Source organism: Sardina pilchardus, chromosome 5 (assembly GCF_963854185.1).
Source record: "Sardina pilchardus chromosome 5, fSarPil1.1, whole genome shotgun sequence".
NCBI classification, from domain to species: domain Eukaryota; kingdom Metazoa; phylum Chordata; class Actinopteri; order Clupeiformes; family Clupeidae; genus Sardina; species Sardina pilchardus.
Genome location: NC_084998.1, coordinates 8,869,812 through 8,896,831, shown reverse-complemented (window position 1 = coordinate 8,896,831; position 27,020 = coordinate 8,869,812). Strand labels below are relative to the sequence as shown.

At 44.5% G+C, this 27,020-nt stretch overlaps 3 protein-coding genes across 3 annotated transcripts in view; 1 reads left to right on the top strand and 2 right to left on the bottom strand.

Annotated features, from left to right (window-relative positions):
• stk36 (serine/threonine kinase 36 (fused homolog, Drosophila)) overlaps nucleotides 1-21,803 on the top strand; it is a 28,050-nt gene extending 6,247 nt beyond the window's left edge. Inside the window, exons 13-22 of the mRNA XM_062535834.1 lie at nucleotides 20-83; nucleotides 295-405; nucleotides 619-693; nucleotides 813-927; nucleotides 1,064-1,190; nucleotides 1,390-1,579; nucleotides 1,805-2,863; nucleotides 2,948-3,238; nucleotides 5,160-5,257; nucleotides 21,667-21,803. Coding sequence (XP_062391818.1) covers nucleotides 20-83; nucleotides 295-405; nucleotides 619-693; nucleotides 813-927; nucleotides 1,064-1,190; nucleotides 1,390-1,579; nucleotides 1,805-2,863; nucleotides 2,948-3,238; nucleotides 5,160-5,228 — 2,101 coding nt within the window. The 3' untranslated portion in view covers nucleotides 5,229-5,257; nucleotides 21,667-21,803. The remainder of the gene's footprint in view (nucleotides 1-19; nucleotides 84-294; nucleotides 406-618; nucleotides 694-812; nucleotides 928-1,063; nucleotides 1,191-1,389; nucleotides 1,580-1,804; nucleotides 2,864-2,947; nucleotides 3,239-5,159; nucleotides 5,258-21,666) is intronic.
• atf5a (activating transcription factor 5a) lies at nucleotides 7,821-13,785 on the bottom strand. Its single transcript, XM_062536293.1, has 4 exons — nucleotides 13,499-13,785; nucleotides 11,536-11,781; nucleotides 9,958-11,191; nucleotides 7,821-9,658 (listed from the first exon to the last, which is right to left on the bottom strand). The coding sequence occupies exons 2-4, from the start codon at nucleotides 11,675-11,677 to the stop codon at nucleotides 9,472-9,474; spliced, it is 1,563 nt and encodes a 520-aa protein (XP_062392277.1). The 5' UTR covers nucleotides 11,678-11,781; nucleotides 13,499-13,785; the 3' UTR covers nucleotides 7,821-9,471.
• Nucleotides 19,665-27,020, bottom strand: part of phldb1a (pleckstrin homology-like domain, family B, member 1a) — a 34,590-nt gene continuing 27,234 nt past the window's right edge. The window contains exons 16-24 of the mRNA XM_062536294.1: nucleotides 26,535-26,678; nucleotides 26,125-26,250; nucleotides 25,861-25,960; nucleotides 24,837-25,125; nucleotides 23,984-24,074; nucleotides 22,923-23,069; nucleotides 21,656-21,875; nucleotides 20,375-20,460; nucleotides 19,665-20,210 (exon numbers count right to left, since the gene is read on the bottom strand). Coding sequence (XP_062392278.1) covers nucleotides 20,070-20,210; nucleotides 20,375-20,460; nucleotides 21,656-21,875; nucleotides 22,923-23,069; nucleotides 23,984-24,074; nucleotides 24,837-25,125; nucleotides 25,861-25,960; nucleotides 26,125-26,250; nucleotides 26,535-26,678 — 1,344 coding nt within the window. The 3' untranslated portion in view covers nucleotides 19,665-20,069. The remainder of the gene's footprint in view (nucleotides 20,211-20,374; nucleotides 20,461-21,655; nucleotides 21,876-22,922; nucleotides 23,070-23,983; nucleotides 24,075-24,836; nucleotides 25,126-25,860; nucleotides 25,961-26,124; nucleotides 26,251-26,534; nucleotides 26,679-27,020) is intronic.

Genomic DNA, 27,020 nt, shown 5'->3' with positions numbered 1-27,020 from the left:
GACGTGTTCCCTTGAACAGACTGGAAGATCTCTCCAAGCTGTTCCTCCCTGTGTTGCTGCGTCCCGGCCCACACCCTCTGGTGGTATGTGTGTTAGCACCCTTCTGACAGCCGCTCCCAGAGCAGATGTTTCTATCAATATTCATGAGGCGGCTAGATGAGCAGCTAGCACGGCCTGCACCCCTGCGGCATGTTAAAATGAGCCCAGGCGCTCTGCACTGCATGTCTGAGCCCACTTGTTTGTGTTTGTGTGTGTGTGTGTGTGTGTGTGTGTGTGTGTGTGTGTGTGTTGCAGCCTCTATCAGCCTCAGTTTTGACCCTTTTCACACACCGTGGTGTGCATGTGGAGGTTGGGATGGACAGGCTGATGGTCATGTTGAAACATTTGATGACAGACCCTGAGGAGGTACAGTATGTCTCAATCCTCTATAGGAAAAGACATTGATTGAATTTAACATAATATATAATTGGTGTATTTAATAATTTATGTACAAATATAAACATTATAGAACTCTGTCCTTTAGATCACGCCAAAGATTGTCTAGTTACTTTATAAACCGTCTCTGAACATGGCATACTGTGTTCCTGATGGATGCAAAAATGTGTTCTCTGTCAACAGTTCTACCACCCCCCACCCCCCCACTGGGGCATCTGTGACGGCCTGCTCTCGCTGTTGCTCTATACCGTCTCAGAGGTCATTTAACACACGTTTCTGTGTGATTATTTTATCATTTTCATCTGATTTGATAAAGGGATACATACGACTCTGTCTGAAACATTTGTTAATTTGCTTACGTGTGTTACCTGGAACAGGGTGAAGCAGACTCTTTGTCTGCCCTGTTGGACTCTGATGTTTGGTGCCATCTATGGGTAAAAGTGGGAACCTCACTGGAAAAAACAACCAAGACGAACTTGGTGTCGCACAATGGTACAGATTCTTCCTTTTTTTTATTCTTTCTTTCTTTCTTTCTTTTTTTCTGAAATGACTTGTTAGATGACCCGATATTTGTCTGTACGCTTGTTCATTCCTCGGTGTAATCTGCTGCCCCCTTCATCCCTGCTAGGACTGCGTGATCTCCTGTCTCTGGCCACGGTCGCCTTCAGCCATGAGCCGTACAGCTGTGTCCCCCTGCTCTCCGACAGCTCGACCGCCTGCGTGTCCACCCTCAGCCATCTGCTGGACGCTCGCCGGTCCGTTGACATCTGTCCTTTAACGCATTTTCACAAAACATCACAACAAGCAGCAGCCGCCGCAGCAGCAACAGCAGCAGCAGCAACACACATGTAGACACAGCAACCGGCGTGTTGTTATTGCATTCATGGCATGGGTTGTTACAGATGCGTTGGCGTGAGATTATACGCCTTTGTGCTTCCTCTCTTACGTCAACAGCGGCGAGCGGACTGGCAGCAGAGGCGGCGGGTTCTGGGGCGACGCGGGCGACAACGCCGGCGCCAACAGCCTCCCTGTGATGAGCTGCCACCTGCTCTGCTTCCCCTTTGCCCTCGAGTTGTCTCCCGAGAAGATGGCACAGATCCTCCAGTGCTATCACAGCGCCAGTGTCGTCAAGGGTCTTGTGCAGGTACAGCACGTATTAACACCCCTCTGCATTTTTTTCCCTGTAACATATTTTGTGCTGAATGCATTGCTGCATCCTATTAATCCTATCCTATCCATCCTATAGGCCCACTAAGAGAAATGTTGCTTTATAAACGGTGATTCCTCTGCCCACATGGCTTTTGTGAGTGAAGTAGGGAGCGGTCACTTATTAGTCTCTGTCTCGTTGTTGTCTGTTCGCCCTGGCTAGGTTATCCAGTCCTTGCCCCCCTCCTCCCGGCTGGAGCTGCCCCTCACCTTGCTGTGCCGTCTGGCGCTGTGCGACCCTCAGCGCGCCGTGCCCAGCTTCACCGCCGCGGCCTGGGACCGAGGCTTCTTCGCCCCGCCCGGGGACGCCGGACCGACACCGACGAGGACCGAGCCGAGCCAGGACCGGTCTCGGCGGCCAGGGAGCGGAGGGGACCGTTTCACACACGACCCGCTTTCCACGGAGAGCGGCAAGGAGCGGTCGACGGACAGCAGGACGAGGGGAAACGGCGGTCAACACCCGCCGAAAGACCGGACACAGCAGGCCACGGGGAGGGCAGAGCAAATGTGGGGAGGAGACGGTGCGTCCATCAAAGACAGCCTTGACCAGCACAGTGTCCACGTAGAGGAGATTACGGACAGTTTAGAGAGCTCAAACCTACTCGGTGAGCACAGAGCCCAAGTTAAGCGGACCCAGACCCAGGTCAGCGTTGGTTTAAACCAGTCCAGAACCGTAGATCACCCCACAGGGAAGACCCACACAGCGAACGCCACGGGGGCGGGAGACCAGCCCGCGGAGGCCGCTCGGGTGCGGACGGCCAGCGCTCTCCTGTCGCTGCTCCTGGAGGACGTGTCTCTGTCGGGCTGCGCGGCCGAGCTGGTCTCCCTGCTGTCGCAGGTGGCGCGCAGCTCCCTCCGTGCCTCGCTGCTCCTGGTGCCCCTGGAGCCCTCAGCGCTGCGCTGCGCCCTGGCCCACCCGGAGGACAGCGTCCGGGCCGCCGCCTGCAGCCTGCTGGGCAACCTGGACCCTCTGGCGGGGCGGCCCGCCTCGGAAGGGGACGACGCCCGTGGCCTGGGTCTGACCGTGCCGGCCGTCCTGCTGGAGGACCTGGTGGATTGCTTGCGCGACCCGTCTCCGTCGGTGAGGAAGCGGGCGTGCCGGGCGGTGGGCACGTGGCTGGGGCTGATCGCGCTGGCGGTGCCCGGGGAAGGGACGTCAGGTCAGTCCCACGAGAAGACACTGGACAGAGCAGGAGGCTCGAGCGGCGGCGGCGGCGGCTCTGTGGTCAGAGGGAGGGGGGGAGGGGACAGACGGGGCAGCGCGGGCACTGTCACGAGCGCAGGGTGGGGACGGGACGGGGCGGAGGGGTGGACGGAGGGATGGAGGGAGGGATGGACGGAGGCGGCGCTGGGCGCGGTGGCACCTCTGGCGTCGCTGCTCCGCGACCCGGACGCCCTGACGCGGCAGCACAGCTGCTCGGCGCTAGGCAACGCCGCCAGGCTCCGCGGGGCGAGGAGCGCGCTGCGGGACGCCGACGCCCGGCGACTGCTCCTGCACGCCACCCAGGCCGACTCCCAGCATGCCGTGCAGCGGGCGGCCGCCGCAGCCCTGGGCCTGTTCCAACAGCAGGACGCACAGCAGCAGCAGCAGCAGCAGGTGAGGGGGTCAGCTGGACAGAGTGTCGGTACATGACACACAGTGTCTCATAAAGCACAACTGTCCAACAAGCTGAATAGAACTGGGAGTGTTCACACAGACCTAAGAATGCTGAGCCACCGAAATGATACATCGGTGTTCTCAACAGTCTGGTCAACATAGTGAATCTGATAATGAGGCACATACAATCTCTTACACCAGCACACAAAGCACACTTTTCCCCAAATGTTTGTGTTAGATCTTATTGTTAAACTATTGGCATGTACTATAAACATTCCCTTGCAATGTGTCTTTAGTCACCTGTAGCAAATGGAATGAAACAGTTTAATCTGAGATGTCGTTCCAATGATAGATGGGATGCTTTTTCTCTCCTGATTATTTAGTAATTATGTTGAGTCAAGGCCCACCAACAGTGACAGACAGTGTAAAGATGAAATCTATTGTTTGGTTTCTGAGTTGGAATAAAAAAAGAATAAAACATACCGCAAACCTTTCATGTGCTTAAATTAAGATGAGAGTGGTGTTGAGCCCAATTAATTTCACATGTCGTGGCTGAGCACCCAGAGTCTGTGTCACCCCATCATCAACATCAACCCCCATATCTCTCTCTGTCACTGAAAACATATTTTCACAGCACGAGACGCATCTTGCCGAGTGTGCGGAAACACCAAAAGCCCCGGCATACGTTGATTACATTAATGGCGCTCCAGCATTTCTGCTTGTGTCAGGGAGTCATTAAATTCAGGACAACTCGGCGGGAGCTCCGTTTGAATTCAATGCCAGCTCATTAATCACCAGACGCCTGCATTCAGAGACACTCTCTGAAGCAGAATTAATCCACGTCAGTGGAAACAGACCCTAGAAACAGTCCCAGCGCCATGCCTAGCGTACAGCACGAAGTGCCACACCCTAGTCCCACTCAGTGCGAGATACTCTACATACGACAGACACAAAAACCTACACGTGCTCTTGCTTGCTAAGAACAGTAGACAACACTAACCAGCTTCACAAAAATAAAAATAAATGCATACAAAAAAAGTGCCATACATTTCTCCTACTGTTTATTGCATGGATTATGTTGTTTGTCATGCCATATCTATCCGGGATTATCATTTCATGTAAACATTTACATATGTAATGATACACTGGAGGATTGAGGACAGTGCAGTTTGAAATGTTCCTTTCGACACAGAGCCAAGTTTGACATTAGTTTGTTTTCCTGGGGTATTAGAGGCCCGTCCGTGGCTTTGGGGGGCAAAATGGCCTGATTTACGTTCTGATCACAACAACAATGTTTCTCAGCTCGAGCAAAACATATTAAATTTGGGGATATTGGGACTCGGCGTAATAGGGCTTACCAAATGGGCTTGAGAAAACAAGAGGGCCGCAACACCAGCTGTCCTAGACATTAGTGGGAACAAAAATCTTCCACAACTCAGGCAATCAGCACGGTCGCTAGCACGCTAGCAATCTCATGGAATGAAGTTGTTTTGGATGTAATGCACATGTAACCCCATCAGCATATGGGGCATGCTATGATGCTTTGCTCTAGTAGTGTATGCCAGAGATGGTTGTGTAGTGTAGTGTATGCCGGGGCCAATTATTGGATTGCAGTGATTTACATTGAAGGACGCCCCACTGCTCTTCTGGATTATGTGTCCTGAAATAATTAAGGGACTGCATAAAGCCCCATGCAATTCAGTTAGAGATCTGAAAAGAATGTAAGGCCCAGGGTTTGTGCCACATGATGAAATGGTTGCCTACAACTTTGCCTGGCATCGGAGTTGTTAATAGCGTGACTATATGTTTATGCTTGTATGGTTGCCTTTCTTTGATTATCATGTGCTGAACACTTGCCTACCCCTCTCTCCCTCTCTCTCTCTCTCTCTCTCTCCCTCCTTCGCTCTCAATCTTCCACAAGGCTGTGAAATCCCTGCATGCCTGCAACATCCTATGCCACACGGCCTCAGACTGTCCCGCCACTAGATGATCATGATCACTGACTGCATGTTGAAAATGGTAACAAATTATGCAAATTTCACACATAATGATGCATACTTATAATGTTACGTGAGCATTTTCTGATAGGAATCTATTTTACTTCACCTTGATAAAGAACGCCGGTTTGTCAGTATAGGCCTATGTGTGTAGCTGCAACGAAGTTGCACACCTATGAATGTAGAGCTAAAAGCTAAAGTTAGAGCAATAGATTCGAAATGAAATGCAGTAAAATGTCTGATTATTGCCATCTGATCGTTTCAAGGGGTTATTATTCGATCATCAAAATGTCACCTTTTCCTAGAGACGTATTATCCTAAATTCATGTTTGCCAATGGATCACAACGTAGAGTAATTAAAAAATGCTAAATCAGAGAAAAGATAGTTGTTATTTTTATGCTAATGGCCCAATTCTATGCTTGTCAAAACATGGCTTTAGGGGCTGAGTGAATGAAAAACAAGCTGATTTGAAGACATCATGAGAGAAAACGTTTGCGCCAAAACATGACATCTGGTGATTCAGTTTGGACAGCCGCGTATCTGTTTGTGCCAAGCGGCCGGGATTAGGTAGCAGGTCCAGTTATCTCCGCAGAAATAGCATGACTCATTTGAGTTAACGTGTGGTTTACCTGTCGGCCATTAAAACAGTTTTAGAGCGCATTTACACCACGATGTCACAGAAGATCAGCCAAAGTTTTCCCAAATGCATGAAGCGCGCCAAAACAATTGCATGTCGCATATATTTCATATTTGTATAGTGTGTGAATAGTAGTTTATCCACAACAGCTCACACGTTTGAAGTTGAAAAGAGTAAGTTTGTAACACTCTTTATATCCAGAAAATTAAGAAAAAAAGAAAGCGTGTGTTGGCATGTAATATTTTAAATTCCGGTTAAAATACTCTCAGGTGTTGGTTTGATTCAAGCTTGAATAGTCTTATTCTAAATTTGACCCTTTCAAAATATGACTGAAGTGAAGACAAATACATTTACATATCCGATTTTTATCATTTTTTCCCCTCAAAAGGTGAATTGTCACACAGGATGATCTTCTTTTTTTTGCAAAGCATAGCGCTATTTGTTCTTAATTGGAGTCTACACAAATATGAATGACTGATATTTTTTCATATTATTTCAAATGTTCAACGGAACAATTGACCTGTTTTTCATCGACCAATTATTTTTCTCCGTCAATTTCATTAATTGTGATATCCTGACACGGCCATTGGCACTGTCAATCGGGGTTGTCAATATTGTGAATTATTGTGTGCAATTATTTCCTTTAAAATGCGTAATGGCGAGTACATATCGCGATGTTTTCTATCTGCATACCGTATTTATTTGATTTGTCTTTATTAAAAATATATACAGGCAAATGTGTGTCTCGTGTTAAGGCCTGGATGGTCTTGTTTCGAAATATGAAATAGATTAGTTTTATCCACACGGGCCCATATTGCCGCACAGAATGTGTGCGGCTCAGAGAGGCCGATCAGCACAGAGAAATAATTGAGAATGAATTCATTATCGCATCTTGGTACTCTGCCTACCTAATAGACCGAGTTATCGTCTCAGTCATTGAAATAAAGTGTTTCTGAGGTCGTCACCACAATTTGATCACGTAATTTCCCTGTATTTTTTTGTCAGTTACTGGCTATACCATAGACTTCAGTGAATGCGGTAAATAGCCGATTATTGTTTTACTATTTTATGTTAATAGAAATAGCTTTCTGTGATATGTATATAAACGTGAAACATTCTTCGTTTATTTCAACACGGGAAGCATATCAGCCTTGTGAGTGGATGGGAAGCCTAGAATCTCAGTGCGTGGAGAGGTCAGCATGCTGTTTCTGTGGTGGTGAATGAAATGAATACAACTTGGTGACCGAAATATATTTCATTTGAGACCAAGACACCCCACTCCACACACACACACACACACACACACACACACACACACACACGCCTCTCTCTTTCCCACACGCACACTTACTGTGCTATAAATAATCATTTTACCCTTGTGAGTCTTTCGATGCCTTTCAGTCTATTTTAGCCAACACATGCGCGCATTCTGTTTGATGCCTCTCTGGCACCGATATCCTCCAGCACCGGGGCCACCGGTGCATTTTTTTTCGTAATTGTGAAAACAAAATATCACCCGGAGTTCAAAGCTCACATTTCCTGCCACAAGATAGAAAAGCCTAACCACGTGTTTTGCCCAAGTGTCATGTAAGGACTGTTCAACTGGCCTTACTAACATATCCATCAGATACCCTAATCGATTTTAAGGGTTATCCAAAAGGTGACACGCATGGCTCTTCTCTTGGAGACATTTTTCTAAGCAAATATTTGCACAGGACAAATAGCCCTTGCGCTTTATGCTAATGCAGACCTCTTGTTTGAAATGCGATTTTCCTCTCTGCACTGGTAATCTCCGTTTAATTGTAATTCGTGACTCAATAAAGAAAACAAAGTATCAGAACGCAAATCCTGCTTTTAAAGCTGAATTTTGCTACCGTGCCAAGAATTATAATCTATCCATACAGCCAAATCTCCGAAATATTTCACTTCAAAATGTATTACTGCGGTCACAAATCACTTTATTTGGGTAAGAGGAATGACATGAAGCACAAAGCAAATATGATGACACATCGACATGTCTCCTACAAAATGGCTACTGTTGGTATTTCAGCTGGTGTAAAATATCAAAATAGTGTAAGCTCAACTGCGTGTAGCCCCATAATTGAAACACACATCTAAACCACAAAAATGACAGAAATCACATTGCACTGTTAGCTATATTTCATAAACATGATTGTATATCGCCAAACTGTAAAATATCTGCCATCAATAATCTGTATAGAAGAAATAAAAATCATGGAAAGGAAACATTGGCCTCTATTGCTATATCATTTAAGGTGCATGAACCAAAATAATAAACAACTCATAAATAAAGATTCACATTTCAGTAGTTCAGGCATTTGGGTCCTCATACCCACTTATTCTGTTCAACTATTTAACTCATTTACCTGACTTGAAAATAATCAGTTTTCAAAACCATAACATTGATTGAAATGTTGATGAAATATTGCTAAAAGCAGAGACACGGCATCCTATGCTGTATGTATGGACATCAAATGCTACAACAAACACTCTAGTGAAAAATATAAAAAGCTGTATAACTATAAATGTCTTATTTTCTCTCACTCAAGAAACAATTCAAAGATAGAAATCAGAGCATTCGAGCCTTATAAAATCACAAACCCTGATTGTTCTCGCAAATACAGCAGTGACATTGGGCCAAGCAGTAGTTTGTGAATTAAAATACCCATTCACATCACTGTTACATGAAATGACTGGGCAAGGAGTGAGACACTGGCATGTTCCTTGCTGGAAATGAGGGACTTAGCACTCTGAACTTGTGCACTGGCGGTGTGCTATACAGTCTGTCAGGAACAAGAAAACAAAAAATACATGAGAAGCCATGAAGTCTTTGCCATGCAGAGGAGAGGAAAAAAAATGACCAACACACATAGAGATTGTAGCACACACAAGTTACAAACTGACATACCTCCAGAACTTTGGACATGTAATATAAACCTGAGCTGCAGAACTTACTTAGGGAATAAAACTTCGTTTAGCTCATTTTCCTGAGGGAATACAATTTTGGAACATGTATCATGGACAAGAACTTCCTTTCTTGCTTAGTGCACATCCTCTTTATAGCTCAGTGAAGAAGATAGCCATAACATGGCTACTATTCAATCAAACATTAAAAACAAAAACAGCAGGTGTTTTTTATCACCTCGGCTAACCAAAGTACATGTGCTATTCTTAAGACTAAATTAAAATTGATCATATATATATATATAAAACAATGACCCGCTTTAATTGGTAGTCTTGGAGAGAGGATACCTATGGATGCGGAAAGCTGATTGTCACCTAAGACATGACAGGATCACAGTGCTGACTTAGTTGGAGTTCAAGCGGAGCTCGTATATATGGGGAATTTGTGCTGCAGCTGGTGGAATTTGTCAGTTTGTAACAACAAAATTAAAAATAAAAATAACAAACACTAATAACGTGCAAAACCCCTATCCCTTTTCTTAAAAAAAAAAACATTCAACGCTCTTGAAAACATTCTAACTCAAATCGTATTCCCTGTTATGCCGCTCTCGGATCTACTTGCAGGGGCTTCGGTTAACGGGGCGCTTGGCGTCAGGGGTTTGGTGCAGGGGGTTCAAGCGCTGGCCTCCTGTTTAAGGCGCTGGCTGCGGGCCTTGTACACCTCGATCAGCAGATCTTTGACATACTGGATCTCACGCTCCACCGACTCTGCCTTGTCACGGAGTTCCCGGTTCTTTCCTTCCAGGCCGTGCAGCTGGTCCTCCAGACAGTCCAGCTCTGCTCGCTTCCTCTGGCGGTATCTTCAGGGTTTAAAAACATATTCAAATAAATGTTGTTAATTTTTATTTTATTCAAAAATTAAATAAGACAAAACGATAATGAATAGGAACTTTCAAAATGGCTCGTAACTAACATAAGCTGTAAAGTATAATGCTTACATTGTTGAGTTAATAACACAGGAGAATATAACATGTAATTTAATCTGCTGCATTTAAAAAAAAAAAAAAAAAAAAAAAACATTCAGTCTGTGTGTATACATCTCAACAATATGGATTACAACCATACATTAAAATGCACATTACTTCAGCTGGTATCATACCTATGGGCAGCTGTCTTGTTCTGGTCCCGCTTCTTCTGCCTGCGTTCTCCGTGATGCCCCTCCATGGGTAGGTCGTCTAGTTCAGACTTCAGAGAGCACGAGTCCTCCGTCAGCCCACAAACCATACTTGGGCCCGGCGATCCCATGTCGGACCCCTGCCTGTCCCCAACCAAACACTCGGACCCCTGTCCCTCTAAAAAGCCACAGTGGAATTCGCTATGTTGGCGATGCCCCATCGGCATGCCTTCTGCTTTCAGTGGTTCACTCATAGCACCTAGGAAGCTGTGGTAGGCCTCCATTTGGGTTGAGCCCTGGAGGAAGCATCCATCACTGGACTCTGACTTCCAAGGGTTGTTGTTGGCCTTTGCAACTTCACCACTGCCTTTGCTTTCACTCATCATTGCTACTTCATTGCTTACGCCTATACCATTAATGGTAACTTCCCTTACGCCATACATCAACATTTCTTCTTTCTTATGCGGGCCTTCAAGAGGCCCATTGAAGCTATACCCATTGCCAATAAGTTTGCCTCCACCCATGGTTTCCTCTGAATAACGACAATTTTTCTCTTCCTTTGGTAAAATGGCACACCTTCTGATCTCGACCGCACTGCCCAAGCAGTACCCTTTGCCCACCACCCTCTCATCTTCGACACAGCTGTAACTACTGCCACTAAGTGCCACCGCTGGGTTACCTGAGCTATTTCCTTTGGAATTCCAGATGCTATTCTCGTAGCCCTCGCCCACCCTCAGCCCGTCGGAAACTCGCTTTCGGCCGCAGCCATTGTTGTTGTTGTTGTTGGGGCGGCTGCAACTGTACGGGGCGTGTCTCGGGATCTTGGATCGGCCTATTGGGCTGCCGCAGAAGCTCAGCAGGTCGAGTTCCCCAGTTGCTAGGGTAACAAGAAGAGGGCTGGATTCCGGTTGGTTTGAGGTGGCGTATGACGCATAGGGCAACTGGTAGTATGATGGGGGGCCCACTGGTGTCGGACCCTTGTCACACTTGCCCAGTTTCGAGGCTTTCTCAGGAAGTGGGTCGGACAGGAAGTAATCCTCTAGTTGAGCGAGCTCTTCTTGCAGCAGAGAGGTCATGACCTCCAAATCCGAGGGCACCTGGATGTCATGTTGGAGGGGTGAGGGGGGAAGGGAGGCATTTGGGGAGGGTGAGGAGTGAGGGGTTGGGAGGTAAGAGGAGAAATCCACTTCTTCCGTCATCCAGTCAGTGAGACCATCACCTATTGCAAGAGAGAAGATCATTAATTCTCAAGGAGGCATTCAAGCATAGTATTTGTAATAACACATTAAAGTATTTTCTGAAGCGTTTCATTAGTTGCGCATTTATGTTTTTTTTTAAGAAGAAGAAGAAGAACACAAACAAATACAAAAAAAAAAAATACCACAGTGCTTATAAGATTAAAGCGCATAATCAAGCGAAACAACATTCAAAAGTCGTTCGAAAGAATGCTCTAAGACGAGATCGATCAGTATTTTACTCACTGTTCAAGGAGAACGAATGTGCTGCAGTGCGGTGCCCACCTGAAACTGAGAAAAATAAAAAACTGTATTCACTGCAACTCACCAATTAAGTGCTGGCTCTCCGCAGGCCCCTCCCCCCTACGTCCCTCCGATTGGCTGTGGTTAGCCTGTGGGTGAGAGAGAGCGAGGGGTTCTGCCGGGCAGGCGAGTAAAGCCTTCCAAATAGGTGTCGACACTGCCATCATCTTGTCCGTTTGCCTTACAGTTTAGTGGTCCGAGGGCACGATTCGAGTTTGTGAAGTTCGAGTGATGAGCCACAGAAAAAAGGGCTGGGTGAGCATTATGAAACCTGGAGGGGGAAAAACAGCAGGTGTAAAACTTCATCAGCTCCAATAGAACCATATCACAGTCAGATCTGATCATGTTTTCACTCTTGCTTATAATCAACCAAATAATAAAAAAAAATAACCAAGCAACAAGGGGAAAAAAGAAAGACCTTTTTTTTCCAGAACAATAGACTCAACAGGTTTAAAACAACAAGTTTAAATTAATTGACAAATTATTTCAGATGATTTGTTTTAATTAGAGACTAACCAGAGCACTTACAAATACACTAGCCAGCCATTAAAAAAAAAAAAAAAACTCACAAGCTTAATAGCCTAATCCCAGTTGCCAAAAAGTGATCAGACATCTCATTTTCATTCAACACAGTATTGCAATCACCATGGGACCAATTTACCAACCTCCAATGTTCCTCTCAGAAAATCTCTAGTGCCCAGTTAGGAAACTCAGTAGAACTCCCTATGTGAGCTGCTGGGTGTAAGCCCAAGGCAGGGTTTACCAGCTGTTTGTTAAGTCCAGCCTCGCGCGTGAAAACAGGCACAACAAAACATCTGACTCCACAAGAGAGCGCGCGTATGTAGACGATTTAAAAAAAAAAAAATCCTTATTAGAGTTCAATTAAATTTCCTGAATGCGAGATTAAAAATATGATACTAAGATAAAATAGGATTCTATCTGCCGAGATCTGTGGTGCACAGTGACACCCCTCCAATGAGTTAACTGTATGTCTGCACTACAGCTTGTCTGCTGTGTTTACACACTGTGATGTACAACCACAGGAAAAGAGAAAGTTGCTGCCTTCAGACGAACTAAACCTGGTTACAAGCGCTGCAACTGGATACACTCTGGCTCAGAATGAAAACAAAATTGTCCCACTACTTGTAACACTATTCCAAATTTGACAGAAGGGGTGGCCAGAAGACCCACATAATTGAATCCCGCGGATAATAGATTAAGCGCCCAAAGCATAAGGCAAGTGCATAAGCAGATGATCTCGAGATGCTAGGCACACACGTGGTTTAGCTTCTGCCAATGACGTAATGCACAACAGTTGGCAGTACTTTTGGAATGACCCAGGTCCATTGTTCACGATCTTGAGTAGACTATGCAGTGTCGCCCTACTGGGCTACATTAATTCATCACATGGAACACAAGCTTATATTTCAATTCCAGTAACAGTTTGACGATTAAAGATACTCAGGTAGTGTACTCAACCCATCAAAACATGCAATTCAGTAGCTGTCATACGGACTATGGGCTGTGGGTAAACAATGCTCTCTTCGTAAAACCATGTTTTAGAATGTCCGCAGTATTACGCACGACACTAGGAGTGGTTTCCACACTTTGGTGTATGGTCGTTAGCTGTTCTGAATATGACCTGATGGTCATACATGACACTACACTGCATAATAAACTGTTGAGCTAATTAACAGCTGTAAGTACTAGTTATACGAAGCCTGCTACACAACAAAGAAGAGGGTACACCAATGACAGCTTTGGCTAAATACTGCCTCCGCGCAAGCAACAGTTGCACACATTGTATCTAAAACTTTGAATGTAGGCTAAAGTCTGACTTTATACACTGCATAAACATGCACAGTGTATGAACAGATACAAATACTAACCAAACAAGACCATCCATTAAACACAAAGACCCAGCAAGAGAGACAAAGAAAGTTCAACGTCAAGTAGTGCTTGTAAAGTAGTATCAAGTTTTCACTTACTCCATTCTGGCTGAAATGTAAGTTTTGAGTGCGTTGCAAAAGCAAAGCACGTTGGTCCCTGAGAGTCGACAAGTCTTTGAAATTAAAAAGCCATTGCTCCTTCGGAGTGTGCAGGACAGAAGTGCGGCAGAGCTGTTGCTTTGTTGTGATGAAGTTGATGACTGAGAAGCGACTAATTGAGCGAAAGCATCAGGTCATCCACACCTAGCAACCAGCTGCGTCACGCGGTCACCATTATACCTTAGATTCCTCCGCCCACAATGTAATTGTCAGATGCCCTCAACAAGGGTCACGGCACCTAACACGAATTGTAACCTATCAAGACCCTGAACTACAAAAACAAACTCAAGAAAGTCAAGGGTGGCCAGCAGCTATCACAACAGAGGGGATTGTTGATGAATGAGAACTGTCCATGCGTGAATGGAAGAGCGAGGGCGCGTGGTTTCTGGGCGATGTGAGAAATATTAGGGGTGAAAACGTCTGATTGCTCCTATATATCGAGTCCCCTAGATAACAAAAGCATGCTCTGTTATTGTTTCGGGGGACTATTTCATATCAAATACCGAGGAGGAACACTTTTTGCACCCTATGAGATACATGGCCGCTATTGCAGTTCAGTTGCATCAGCGCTCTAAGCAAGAAGCAGATTCGTTGGATCGCCTGAACCTGTCGCGCCGTAATTGGCCGGACAAAGACTGTCTGATCTTCCCATTGGCTATGTGGTGATAGACGTTGCACCAAACCGAGTTTTTAGTTTACCGCTCTCCGTGCACATGTTCCACGTAAACATCCCGGGAGTAAAAACGCAAAGGCAGAAGATTTTCTGCAACGCCTGCTTGTCAGCTGTATCGTGTGACAATGTCATTGTGTTATAGGCTAAGCGAAAGTGTTCACGTTACTTCGTAATCAGATTGAATTAATGCGTTATGTCAGACTGTGGGTTAATATACACATCAATAGCCTATTTATTATTATGGACCAAACTGTACCAAACTGTCATATTCTTTAAACATGGCATGTTTGAGTATCCTGCCTATTTGTAAGACTAATCTAAATACATTTCTGTTGATAAGACCAATCTAAAACTCGTAATTGAAATACACCTGCAGAATATTGTAGAAGATCACGCAAAAGCAGTTAACTTTTGAGACAATTTTCAGCGTCATTCATTCAACAGTGTGCATGTGTGCGCGGCGATGGAATGTCTAGACAGAATAGTTTAGTAGATTGTGACCTCCTCATCAAAGCTTTTCTTATCATCTCAGTAGCCTGGGCTAAAGCGAGGATCAGAGTGAAAGCTTGCTTTGTTTGCTTTACAGCATGATGGCAGCAAAATAGTAACCTAGTATCTGTAAAGGAGCAAGGATACGGCTTATTAAAGGATAGTATCACCAAGATCAGACTATATATGTGCTTATCCTTCGCGCAATAATTTCTGTTATCAACTGTTATGCAAAGGACCACGCTTTGTTTTTCCGCTTTCAGCAAATCCTAAAGCTGATTGAAGGAGCTGTCTCCCTGTTGCTATAGTAATAGCGAACACTGCCCCCTATTTTAGACATGTTTTCTGGTTGCTGTTGCCATGGGATTTGCGATGCTTGCTCTTTCACTACCACACACTCTGGTCCATGTTTGCCCACGTAGATGGAATGGGTTTCCACTGAAGCTATTTTGTTTTATATCAATTGTTAGTTTGAAATATGAATAAATAACCTTAATTCATAACTCCGTGTTTCAGTAGCCTAACCCAGCCCACCACCTTGTCAGTATCTCTCCATCAAGTTGCTCATACAGCCTGGTGATTTCCTCAGTAGGCTGTAAGCATCCAGTCACGAGGATTTATGGAAATAAAACTCGCATAGCCAGTTATACCTAATATCATCTTGTCAAGCGTTCGGTTTTGTGATCATATCCTCAGGGAGTATATCCTGTCATTGTATTTGAAGTGTTTTTCTTTCACTTCTATACTCACAAATTTAACTCTTGCACAAATTAGGCAGTCTATAGTCTACGATCAACAACAGGCCCGTATCCCTCTACTGTAAGAGTAACTGCTTTGATGGATTATGCATTTACACCGGTTGGAGTGTATATCCCAAAGGAAATTGGATTATTTACATTATAGCTCTATGAGATGAACTTCTGTTTCCACCTACTTTTGCTTTGAGGATCAAAGCGTTTCAGAAGTTACTATGTGATAGGCTACTGTAATACAACTCATGTGACGGTTCGAGCGAAGAACTGCAGAAGTGCGACCTGATGCAATCTTCATGACCGCGATCGTAACGGAGACTGGGGTGCGATAATAATGGTTGTTGAAGTCCGGAATCTCTCCCAGGAAAGCGCTGACTATCCCTACTCGCTCTGCGTTAATTGGTCCATGGGGGCGCCCTGTTTGTAAAGAGCGTGAGAGAAAACCAGCACGGCACATATGGTGCCTGAACATGGTCCCCTTGTAACATCTCTTAAATTTGACTTTAATAATATCATTCTGAGATATGACGACAATTTATTTCAGCTGCCATATTCATCGTTCCTCGAGGAACCTGCACTCTGTGTATTATAACCGTTAATTAAGCACCTGTTGGTTGTAATATATTTAACATTGGATTTCACTTCTTTCATTACTGTCTTGCTCTTGCGTAGACTACTTAATGGACATGATACAATTACCAAATGTTACTGAGATGTCTTATCTTTCATGCCTTGGTTGGTGCACATAGCCTTCTTCATTATGTTCACTGTCTTCTCTGGATGTAGTGAGGTTGTCTGCGTGTATCTGTGTGTTTCTGATCTGCGAGTCCAACAGGGAGTTTCTTGTCTCTGCCGGCGCGCGCACATGTGTGTGTATGCTCGAAAGGGAGAAAGACAGACATAGATGGGGGTGGGGGGGCAGGAACAGCATGCCAAGTTCATGTATGGTAGCCTACATTAGTTACAGTTACATCACCATTTCATCACCATCTCTCTTGGAATTCATTGTTGTTTCCAACTTCCTTACTTGCTTGTACATAACACTAAGACATTAACGCAGCCTATTCGAGTGAGACTTTATTAGGATAGCCTACTTTATTAGGCTACTTCAGGGATTTTTTCCTTCTTTAAAAAGCTTATTTGTCGGTTCGGCCTACACATACCGGTAGGCCTTGTTGCCTTGCCCAAGCATACAGACTAATGTTGTTTATTATAAGCATGGAATTGTCCATCAATTGTCCATGTTAATCTAAAACTGCATAATAGCCTGGTGAATCTTTGCATGCAGAATAGTGAGTGATTTTACAGGTCTCTAGAGGAACACAGCACATTTAAAGCTATTTGGTTTTCTTTGAGTGAACCCATTTGTGCTGCGCATCCTTTGAGATTCCGGAGTGTTTACAGTGGCCTTCTTGCATTCCAAACATAGATTTGGCAAGACAAGCTTTGAGAATGATGTTGGGGAAATGAGGCATCACAGAAGACCGTATAGGCTATGTGTTTACGCATGTCACCAGAATATAGCCTAGCCTACTATACACGTGGAGGAGTTAGGATCGTGCGTCCTCGAAGACTTTGACTTTGGCCATTTGTGGTCCTAACAGTCAACGGTATCAGTGGGTTCAATGCTGTAAATCCAAGGAGAGTCAATTTGAAGAACTGGTGGGTATAATATAATGGAAATTAAGAATATAATTCTGAGTTTATAAGTTTTTAAATTACCAAATGGTATATAATGCCGTCGCTTGGCTGTGCGTCTCACAAATCGCTCACACTGTTTTAAGTAGCCCAATATTCGTAATTATAACATACAAAAAGTTTCCGAATCATACTACTGGCATTGGGAATTCCATGTAAACAAATGAATTGCATTGTGAGAAGTATGACTACTATTTTGGCAAAGGCTGTCATCTTCTGGAGACGCGTGGGACTGCAGTTATTTTTGGGAATGGGACCCGCATCGACTACTAAAGCTATGTAAGACTTTGTAAAGTTAATTTTTGCCTGTATCATGCCAACAATAACGTTATGTTTGGTGTAATGAGGTCTGTTGGTGTGAAAATGTAGACTACACGGAGACAACGGAATGGTTTTAACAGGTGCCTCACTTGTATGCGTTCCACCACTGCTGAGCACTTTTGTCAGTTGCAGCAGCCATAAAAAATCGAAAGGATATCTAAAGCCGTCTATCTTAATAATTGAACACCTAAGTGTCAATCTTAAATTCATATTTAACTTTCTCTGCTGAGGTGCTTGGCTGACTTAAATGTCAAAGCGGACTGTTTTCTGTTTATCATCCCCGTCACACGGCACAGAGAGCACCATTAGCGTCGTCTTGATAGGAAGTCATTACCCTCACTCTGCTTCACCTTTAAACTTGGAGATAAGAGCAACAGCAGAATTATTTACGCGGCTGGGGGTAAATATTCCCCTTTTATGATCATAAATATTATATAAAGCTGTCAAAACATCACGTCTAAGTATGTGAATAGCTATGTCTGACTACTAATGTGCAGCACAGGTACATTTCCAACTAGAGAGGGGGAGCAAAATAGGTAGGCTACATTCACATTACGTGCGAGTGTCTGTGTCTATATGCGTGGAGATGTCTTTATCAAGAAGCATGCCCAACATGTTTTTATGACATTAATGAGACTCGGTATGACAGACTAAGGGAGCATCCATGTCACTCATGAAACCTGTACCGAGGAAATAGGTTTGCCTGCCACCTAAGTGCACTTAATGGATATTTAAGCACCAGAGAGGGTTCATTTATGATTCTTGGCTCTTTCGCACATTTTAAACACTTCTCACCATTCAAGTATGAAAGAAGAGCTGAAAAGTATTTAAATAAACAGATGCAGGTGACTCTTTTCATGACACTCTTTATTTGGCCCAGAGGTTTATATGTCGATAATAATCTGTTCAGTGAAAAGTAACAGACATGTATGTGGTTAGTAACTGCAGAAGTCCATATTTAGTTCTTAAATGTACTGAATTAAGAGGAGATGTTGCAAACAATGGAAATGTAAAAAAAAAAAAAACTCAGTATTTCTCACAGGAGTACTGGTGTTCGGCCTGTTTGCAAACAGCGTAAGCCCAAATAATAAAAAAGTAAAATAAAGGCACGTGTCATCACCACAGTAGTGCTCAGCATCTTGTCATCAGTCTATTTTTGTTCCGTATATGGTATAGTATGTGGCTAATGGATATGACAGATTAGTGCGGCAGATTATGGATCGTCAATGCCATCTCTATATTTGTGAAGGGTCCTAAAGTATACAGTCGTATAGTGTACCCACAATGTAATATTAAAGAATCACAATATTTTAAGTATTTCCCTAGTATAAAACCATTACATTCAGATGTACAAAAGCAAATAAAAGATTTTAATTTGAGATGGACCAGAGTACATACATAAATATGAAATGTATATGACATTATGATAAAAGCTTATTTGTCTCTTTGTTATATCAAAAGCAATCTAATAATAGATTTAAATAAATCTTCATCATGTTTTCTTTTAAAACTGAGCAGCATAATATGAAATCTACTCTTTTCCATATCTCTATACATGCTAACCTAATGGGCAGTTTGTTGACATAATATACTCTCTTAAGCATGGACAGGCCATGTCCCGGCTGTCTTTCAGTTCATGTCACAACAGTGGTTAGAACTCATAATAAACCTATGGATGTCCTGTAAACCTAGATATATATAAAAGGTGTCTACAAGCTAAGTTTGCCGTTATTAAAATAAAATAAAATAAAAATGCAAGAAAAGCTTTTTTTCTCAATCTTAGACCTTTGGAAAAGTTTCATTGGCCATATTTACAGCAAATACTCAGAAATATCTGTACATAAAAATCTCCCTTTAAAGATCCCAAGGCAGTAAAGTGAAAATGCTGGTGTAGAACTTATAAAAATGAACTGGCATATACATGTAGGTGAATAGGAATTCACGAGGGGAACGGTTACCTCAGTATTCGCCACTCAGCCTCCCTGTGAAACGGAGTGAGTGGACATGTGGAGACTGCTTCAACTGACCGCTGCGCAGTGGCATGGCGGAAGGGACAGCCACCCTGACAGCAGCCAAGCACCATTCATTCATTCATTCATTCATTCATTCATTCATTCATTCATTCCTTCATTCATTCATGTAAAATGCAACCAACAAAACAGACTCCAGGAGATGCAGACTACACGTTTTTAACGCACAAAAAATCATACAAGTCAGTAAGTACACAAAGGAATCTCCCCGATGATCCTTTTTTTGTGATGGGGGGGAAAAAACAAAATGTCATTTCCTTTTAGACGAGTACAAAGTGAGCATCTCTTTGAGCTCTTAGCAGTTTTTTTGTTTTTGTCTTAGCAGCTGGTGGCGTGTGTTGGCGCCCGTGCCCACGTTTCCACACCAGCTGAGGCAGGGTGGGAGTGTGAGCGCCAGACTGAGGGAGCAGCGGAGACTCCCCTCGCCCCCTTCGGTGCTGCCCCCGCGGTGCCAGACCAGACCCCAACCACTCTCTCTCTCTTTCTCTCTCTTTCTCTCTCGCGCTCGCTCTTCACTTAAGCGACCCTCCGGTGGGCACTCAGCTCGATCAGGTCATAAACTGCGTGTAGCCCTCGGCCCCGGTCACTATGACGTCCATCCAAATGCGCATGGCCTCGGCCGAGGGAGCCACCATGAAGTAGAGGCGGTCGTGAGTCTTGACGCAGAACGTCAGGGAAGGATTCGGGCTCTAAGGGAACAGGAGTAAGAGAGAGAAACACATGGAGGGGATGAAAGTCATTTTTTATAAACAATTTCAGTCTGTCCATTTTTACAGATGTTAACACAGTCAGCTAAATAAGTCGACGTGGTTGTTAAGTTTAATCGCTTCATCAGGAGACGCATATGTTGTACCTTGGTAGCACTGCGAAGATGGTCGTAGTAAACTTCCTCGATTGCCTGGAAGTAGATGACTCCCTTCAACTTGGTCTCATGCTTGTCTGTTGATGGATAACATGAACATATAGAGTCAATTATGTGCATATTAACGTTAAGATTAAGTGTTTTTGTATGTTTACATTAAAAGCAATTCAATTAAAAAAATATGCAATTAGGAAAACATTATCACCATAAAATATAATTATGGCTCACTTGTGTATAAATGTCTAATAAAGGATTAGTTACGTGGAACTCAGGGGAAATAACTTTTATATCAGCACTGAAGGCTCTGAAATCACACCATAAACCGCGGCTCTGTTGATATCCTTCATTCCATTAGCCTTGCTTTAACGCAAAGCAAAATGCTCATCTGTTCAAATTCATTAACTCCACCAATGGTGGTTCACTATAAACACTGTGCCTGGGGCAAAATGTCTCAGTGCACGTGCCGCATCCCCTCGTCTTTCCGAGGCCTCTCCATTTGTTTTTACAATCCTGTCTTTGTTCATTATCTAAATTTGCTTAGTAATGGGATGGGTGTTGTTGTTTATTGGGCTCTTGTTTTGGTTTTTTTTGTTTTGGGTTTTTTTTTCAGAGAGGAGTTGTGAGCCTGGTTGTGGTAGTCACGACTGAGCCAGGGGTAAAAACTCCCACCCCCCTTATAAATTCCGTGTTGGAGAAAGTATTGCAGTTTGTTTCATCATCATCATCACTACTAACATGGGGAGTGAGAGGGTGAAAAGGCTACACTCTGAAGCAAAGAGTGAGAAAGAAAGCAAGTGAAAGGAATGAGAGGGCGAATCACACGCCCGCCCCCCCCCCCCCCTCCTTTTTTTTATGTCTTGTCTCGCTAAAGAAAGGGGTCATAGGATTCTCACATCTAAATAGCCCTTCTCAAGAGCAGCTTATTTACAGATGGTATTGGACAATCAAGTGAGATTCAGTCTCTGGTAAATCCTACAACAAAATAAAGGAATAACCACTAAGAAAAGAAGGGTAAAGTAATTTGTTAAAGTGACCAAATGACAAAATGTAATCATCATCATCAATTTCAATAATTTTATCATTATCACATCAATTTTTTTGAATTAGAAAAACGGGAAATTGTATGACTTGATGGATAGATGGATGCTGTCATGTTGCCGGTGGAAAATCAAATTATCAACAACAAATGATGACAACAAAAACAAATAACAAATTCAAGACGCCTACTGTGCGAGGCTATGACTAACAGCCAAATGCTTTTGCTTTTCTCACCTATGTAATAGGAGAAGGTTCTCTTCAGCCGATCGAAGACAAACCAGCGCTTCTTCCAGGACTTGATCTTGCCGCCCATTTTGACGAGATGCCCCTTGCACATCTTTTCGCTCACGATGACATAGGGACAGGTGTCCACGCAGTGGCCAGACGACTCCACATGGGAGCGGAGGTCAAACTCCTCCTTCCTGATTGGCAGATACCGGGTCATCGGACGAGCCTGGAAAGACAAAATTTGTTGATAAATGTCATTAGAAAAACAAAATACTTGTTTCCTACATTATACCAATTGAGATCAAATTAATTCCTATATCATTCTGTATATGTTAACCTTTGCTCCTTCTTTACAACTTGTGATGAAACAAGTTTTAGTATATCAGTAGTTAAGAAATGTATGTTTCTGTTTCATGTACAGTATCTGGTAAGCACTGGTGCAAAAACAGACCATATTTGGCTCTGTTCTGTCCATAAAAGCTCAGAATATATGTTTTTCACCGCTGCCTCGACTCTTTAATTTTTTAAGACCTACTGGGGAAATATTAAAAATATATTCTTCAGTGTGGATAATTCAAATGAGGTTTCTGATGGGCAAACAGCAGTGTCCTCCTGTTTTTTTATCTCCTCGTAGGCTGCCTCGCTGGACGCTTTTCTTTCATCTTTCAAGTTCTTTTTTTCCCCCCTTTTTTTCCTTCCCGCATTCCCTCACTCCCGCCATCCTTCCAAATGACTCCCTCTCACATCTCTCTCCCAGCCAATTCTTTTTCCATCTTTGTTTTTGTGTTTTTCTATTCAGCATTTCATTTCTTTCACCTCGAGGGCGTCATGCATTTACTCGCTGTGCGTAACAAATGTTGGGCAATCTAAGAGCAGCAGAACCAAATTTGAAGAAAAGAGGCTTCCGACACAATAAAAGGTGCTAAGTTGTGATAGGGCACGATATCATCGGTCGACTCAAACCTTGACGCTGACTTTTTGTTCCTTTCCCATTTCTAGTTTTTCGCTTCTGAACATGAATTCGTAACACTTACTATCAGCAAAACATGTGAAAGGGTAACGACTACGACTTCACAAGCAAAGACAGACCCAGACCAAAAGTTGAAAATGAAAAAAAAAAAAAAAAAAAAAAAAGAGTAACAACAAAAACACACACACAGACTTCTGTATTTCTCATTTAAGACTCTGGGACGCACGCACGCACGCACACGTGCACGTGTCCACAGGGGGAGAAACCGAGACGAGACGAGCCGCTCCTCTTTAACCCACTGACCTGAGAGCAGTGTTTCTCCCTCAGCTTCACCTCCTCCTCGACCAGACGCTGCCTGTGCGCCGTCTCCTCCTGCAGCCTCCTCTCCACCTCCTCGCGCCTCCTGCGCTCCTCCTCCAGCATCTGGCGCCGAGCCTGCGCCTCCCTCTCCTGAGAGACAGAGAGGAGGAGGCCACACACCAGTGGCAAGTCAGCGGAGCATCAGCTAAACACACACGCTGGGCTAATTGGGTTCATCCACAAACAAATCTTTGCTCTTTGATTTCATACATACAGTGCAAGGCAAGCAGAGATTGTGAAGTGGCTACTTATGAGTTAATGAGTTCAAATGTGTTGTTGTTATAGAAATCCTGTCACCTTATAGACACCTAAACCAAGTTAAGATATTTTAAGTGACGTGTTATGGTGAAATATTCTTTGTGAGATGGCCACATAATGTGCCTATAGAGATTCTGTTACTTGATTCTGTCACTTGAAGGTGAAAGAAGACCCTATATAGAGGCCACTATGGAAGCCCATATGCGTGTGAATGAGCGACAGGCTTAGGAAGCGTGACAGCTGAGCAGAGTGACAGCTCTGTTCATGGCAGATTCACATGAAGTTCCTCAGGTTCAAAGAGTCTAAGAGGAAATAATGCCCTCAAGGATATAACACAGAAGAAGGACACACTGACACTCACACTCGCACCACAGATTAGATTATACAGTACATTAAAATGCGGAAACAGCCATGAAAGTTAATTACAGATTCCTCCATGGCAGACACGCCATGAACATTCATAACATATAAATCAAGACTAAAATATGTTGAAGACGTTTCCCATACATGGATTACGCCTTGTCTCACACTAGATGCTTTTTTTCAATGGAGATTTCCATTGAAGCTGTCTTTTAGTCCAAGCCTAGGCTTAATCCTTGTAGGGGGATCGGGCCGTGTGTGTGTGTGTGTGTGTGTGTGTGTGTGTGTGTGTGTGTGTGTGTGCGTGTGTGCGTGTGTGCGTGTGTGCGTGTGTGCGTGTGTGTGTGTGTGTGTATGGTGTGTGTGTGGTGTGTGTGGTTACGTACTCTGCTCTCCACCAGTCTGGCCTTCTCCTGCTGCGCCTCCTTCAGCATCTTCTCCATCTCCTCCAGCCTCAGGCCCGCCATGCCGATGCCACTGCACAGGAACAACGCGCAAATTAAACTCACACACACACACACTCCCTCATTTAATCTGGCTCTCTCTCACTCACTCACACACACACACACACACACACACACAAACACACACTCACTCAGTCACACACACACACACACACACACACACACACACACACACTCATTCATTTAATCTGGATCTCTCTCACTCACACACACACACACTCACTCAGTCACACACACTGCACTGGCCCTGTGCTGTGAGTGCACAGTAGTCAGGTTTGACATGCGGCGGAGAGGGGATATCATGTGAACCACACAGTACAACCACCACAGTCGCTTGGCCTTTAAAACAAGAGGTGTCTCTCCCTCCCTATCTCTCTCTCTCTCTCTCTCTCTCTCTCTCTCTCTCTCTCTCTCTCTCTCTCTCTCTCTCTCCTCTCCCTCTCCCTCTCTATCTCTCTCCTATCTTGATGACTGTCAGAGCACCTCTAGTGACATGGTGGGTGTGGAATATATAATGTGGCAATAGGGCATGTTGTGCATCTGGGCAGAATACAACTTTGAACAGGTGAGCTTTTTGTCTTTGGCTTGTAGAAGTTGTCATGGTAACAGGCAGGGTTGCCTGCTGTCACGAGGAAAAAGACAAAAGAAAAAAAAAAGAGCGGGAAGAAAAAAATTTAAGGGGAGGATCAAGCAAGGATGACCCGTTGTCAGGGGAACAGGGCAGAGCGGAATGTTCCCATGGAAACTGTCTCAAAGTTTCTCTGTCTCCTCTCACCTCTCCGGGGAACAGGCAGAGTTGTTGCCCGTGGAGACGCTGGTTTCCACGCTGTCGGAGCTCTCCAGGCTGAGGGTGTCAAAAGCCTGCTCTCCGCCGGGAGGCGGGGCCTGGTGGTGGAGGATGGAGTGGTGCACCATGGCAGGGCCGCCGCTGTTGCCAAACGAGGGGAACGACATGTTGAGCTGCGATTGGGAGCCCTGCAGCGCCCCCCAGTGGTTCTGCAGATCCACTGCAGATCTCTGCTTCAGCTCCCCCGGACGACCCCTCTGTTCATCCAACGACTGGCCTGTGACCACAGAGAGAGAGACATAGACAGAGAGAAAGAGAGAGAGAGAGAAAGAGAGAGAGAGAGAGAGATGAATGTTAGAAATGTATTCAATACATCCAGATTACCACAGATACCTGACTACAGTATTTGAGTGAGTGAACAGTATCTGGAATCTATAGTAAATGTACTAACTACACTAAAATATTTATTTGCTTAAAAAATCCTGTTTGCATGTTGATTCTCATCATTAGCCGGGTTTCCATTCAACATTTAAATACACATTTTGACCATTCAAATAAGAAATCCTGACACTTGAAATTTGCATTTAATCTTCTAATGTGCATACAAATTCCATTTGCTGGGGGGGTGGATTAGCTCTCGATTTGCATAAATTATAATGCGATTAAAGTTGATGGATACAGTTTATTCACATATGTTCGCATTTGTTGCATTTCCACCTACATGCTACTGTAAACGTTGCCCTGATGACCTTATGTTTTGATCCCACAGCTGATCAGAACTTTTCCCTTAATTAAGAGAATGTCCATTTTTAATTTGCGGAGCACAGTAGATAGAAACACGCGCAGATGCACATTTTCTTCAGCTGAATTTTCATGAATGGGTATAGAATATGCAAATGAGCTAAATGGAGACCCAGCAATTAACTCTCATCACAGTCTCTCTCTGTAGTCATAATGAAGCAACGAGACACACGAGTCTCTTGGAGCGGTCAACGTCTCTGTAAAGAATCACCTCTGCTTTGCATGGCCAGCTGTCTCTTGGTCTCCAGGTCCAGATGGGTGAGGGACAGCTCCGACAGCTCCTTGGAGAGGCTGGAGGAATGGCCGAGCATCTGCAGGAAGCCAGAGAGGAGACCGGAGAGGTCAAATCATGACAAATGCACATCCCGCAGCCACAGGGGGGCGCCGTGGAGCACAGGGAGTGGCATCAAAGAAAAAAAAACAATCTGGACAGTCATGGACTGGACTGGACATTCATGATGATGGAGTGCTTCACCTTTGTTGGTGTCTCCCTGCCCGGCAGGGCAGCGCCGGACTGAGGCGGAGTGGCCGTCCCGTTGGTGTTCCCCCGCGTAAGGGTCATCTGCCCCCCCCCCTCTCCGTCAATCTTGCCGCGGTACACCTGTGAAGGGAACGACCATCAGTCCAGTCCTTTCTGGACACATCCCAACCGAGAGACATCTTCCTCATTCATCCACGTCAAACCTCTGCAGCCCACTGACCGCAGGATATTTCAGCGGGGACAACCAAAATGGCCTCCTCGCTTATCAAATAAACTAAAAAAAGTAATACGTCCAGGACACGTGGACAGAGCAAAAGAAAAAAACAAACAAACAAACAAACAAAGCAGTTGAGCGAGAAGCGGTGTGAAGAAAAGCTGCGTGTTTGTTTCCACGGCGTGTTTACCTGCATGGGCCGGCGGCCGGAGTGCGACTTAGCCGGGAGCGGGGGAGGACACGGCTGGCTGGGCTCCCCAGCGGACATTAAGTCCTGGTACCAGCGCTCTAAATCAAGCCTGGGGCCGTGAGGCCGGATCAGCTCGGGCTGGCTCTTTACAGGAGCAGAACAGAGTAGCCAGGCAAAAGCAGAGAGGAGGAAAGGATGAGAGAGAGAGAGAGAGAGGAGGGGAGAGAAAAGGAACGGTGGAGCAGAGAGTAGGAAAAAAGGAGGAAAAGCAAGTTATTGAAAGAGTTGAAGTGGTATCAGCCATTTCTCAAGCAAATGTTTTAGAGCATTACCTGATGTATCCAGTTCATTAACACATGATCACATGGGCTAACAAACGAACACCATACTCACTACTCACTTACATATCTAAACATACCTAATGCAAGGCAAACATACACACACACACCATGCACATACACAACACTAATACAGATAAAGCACCAT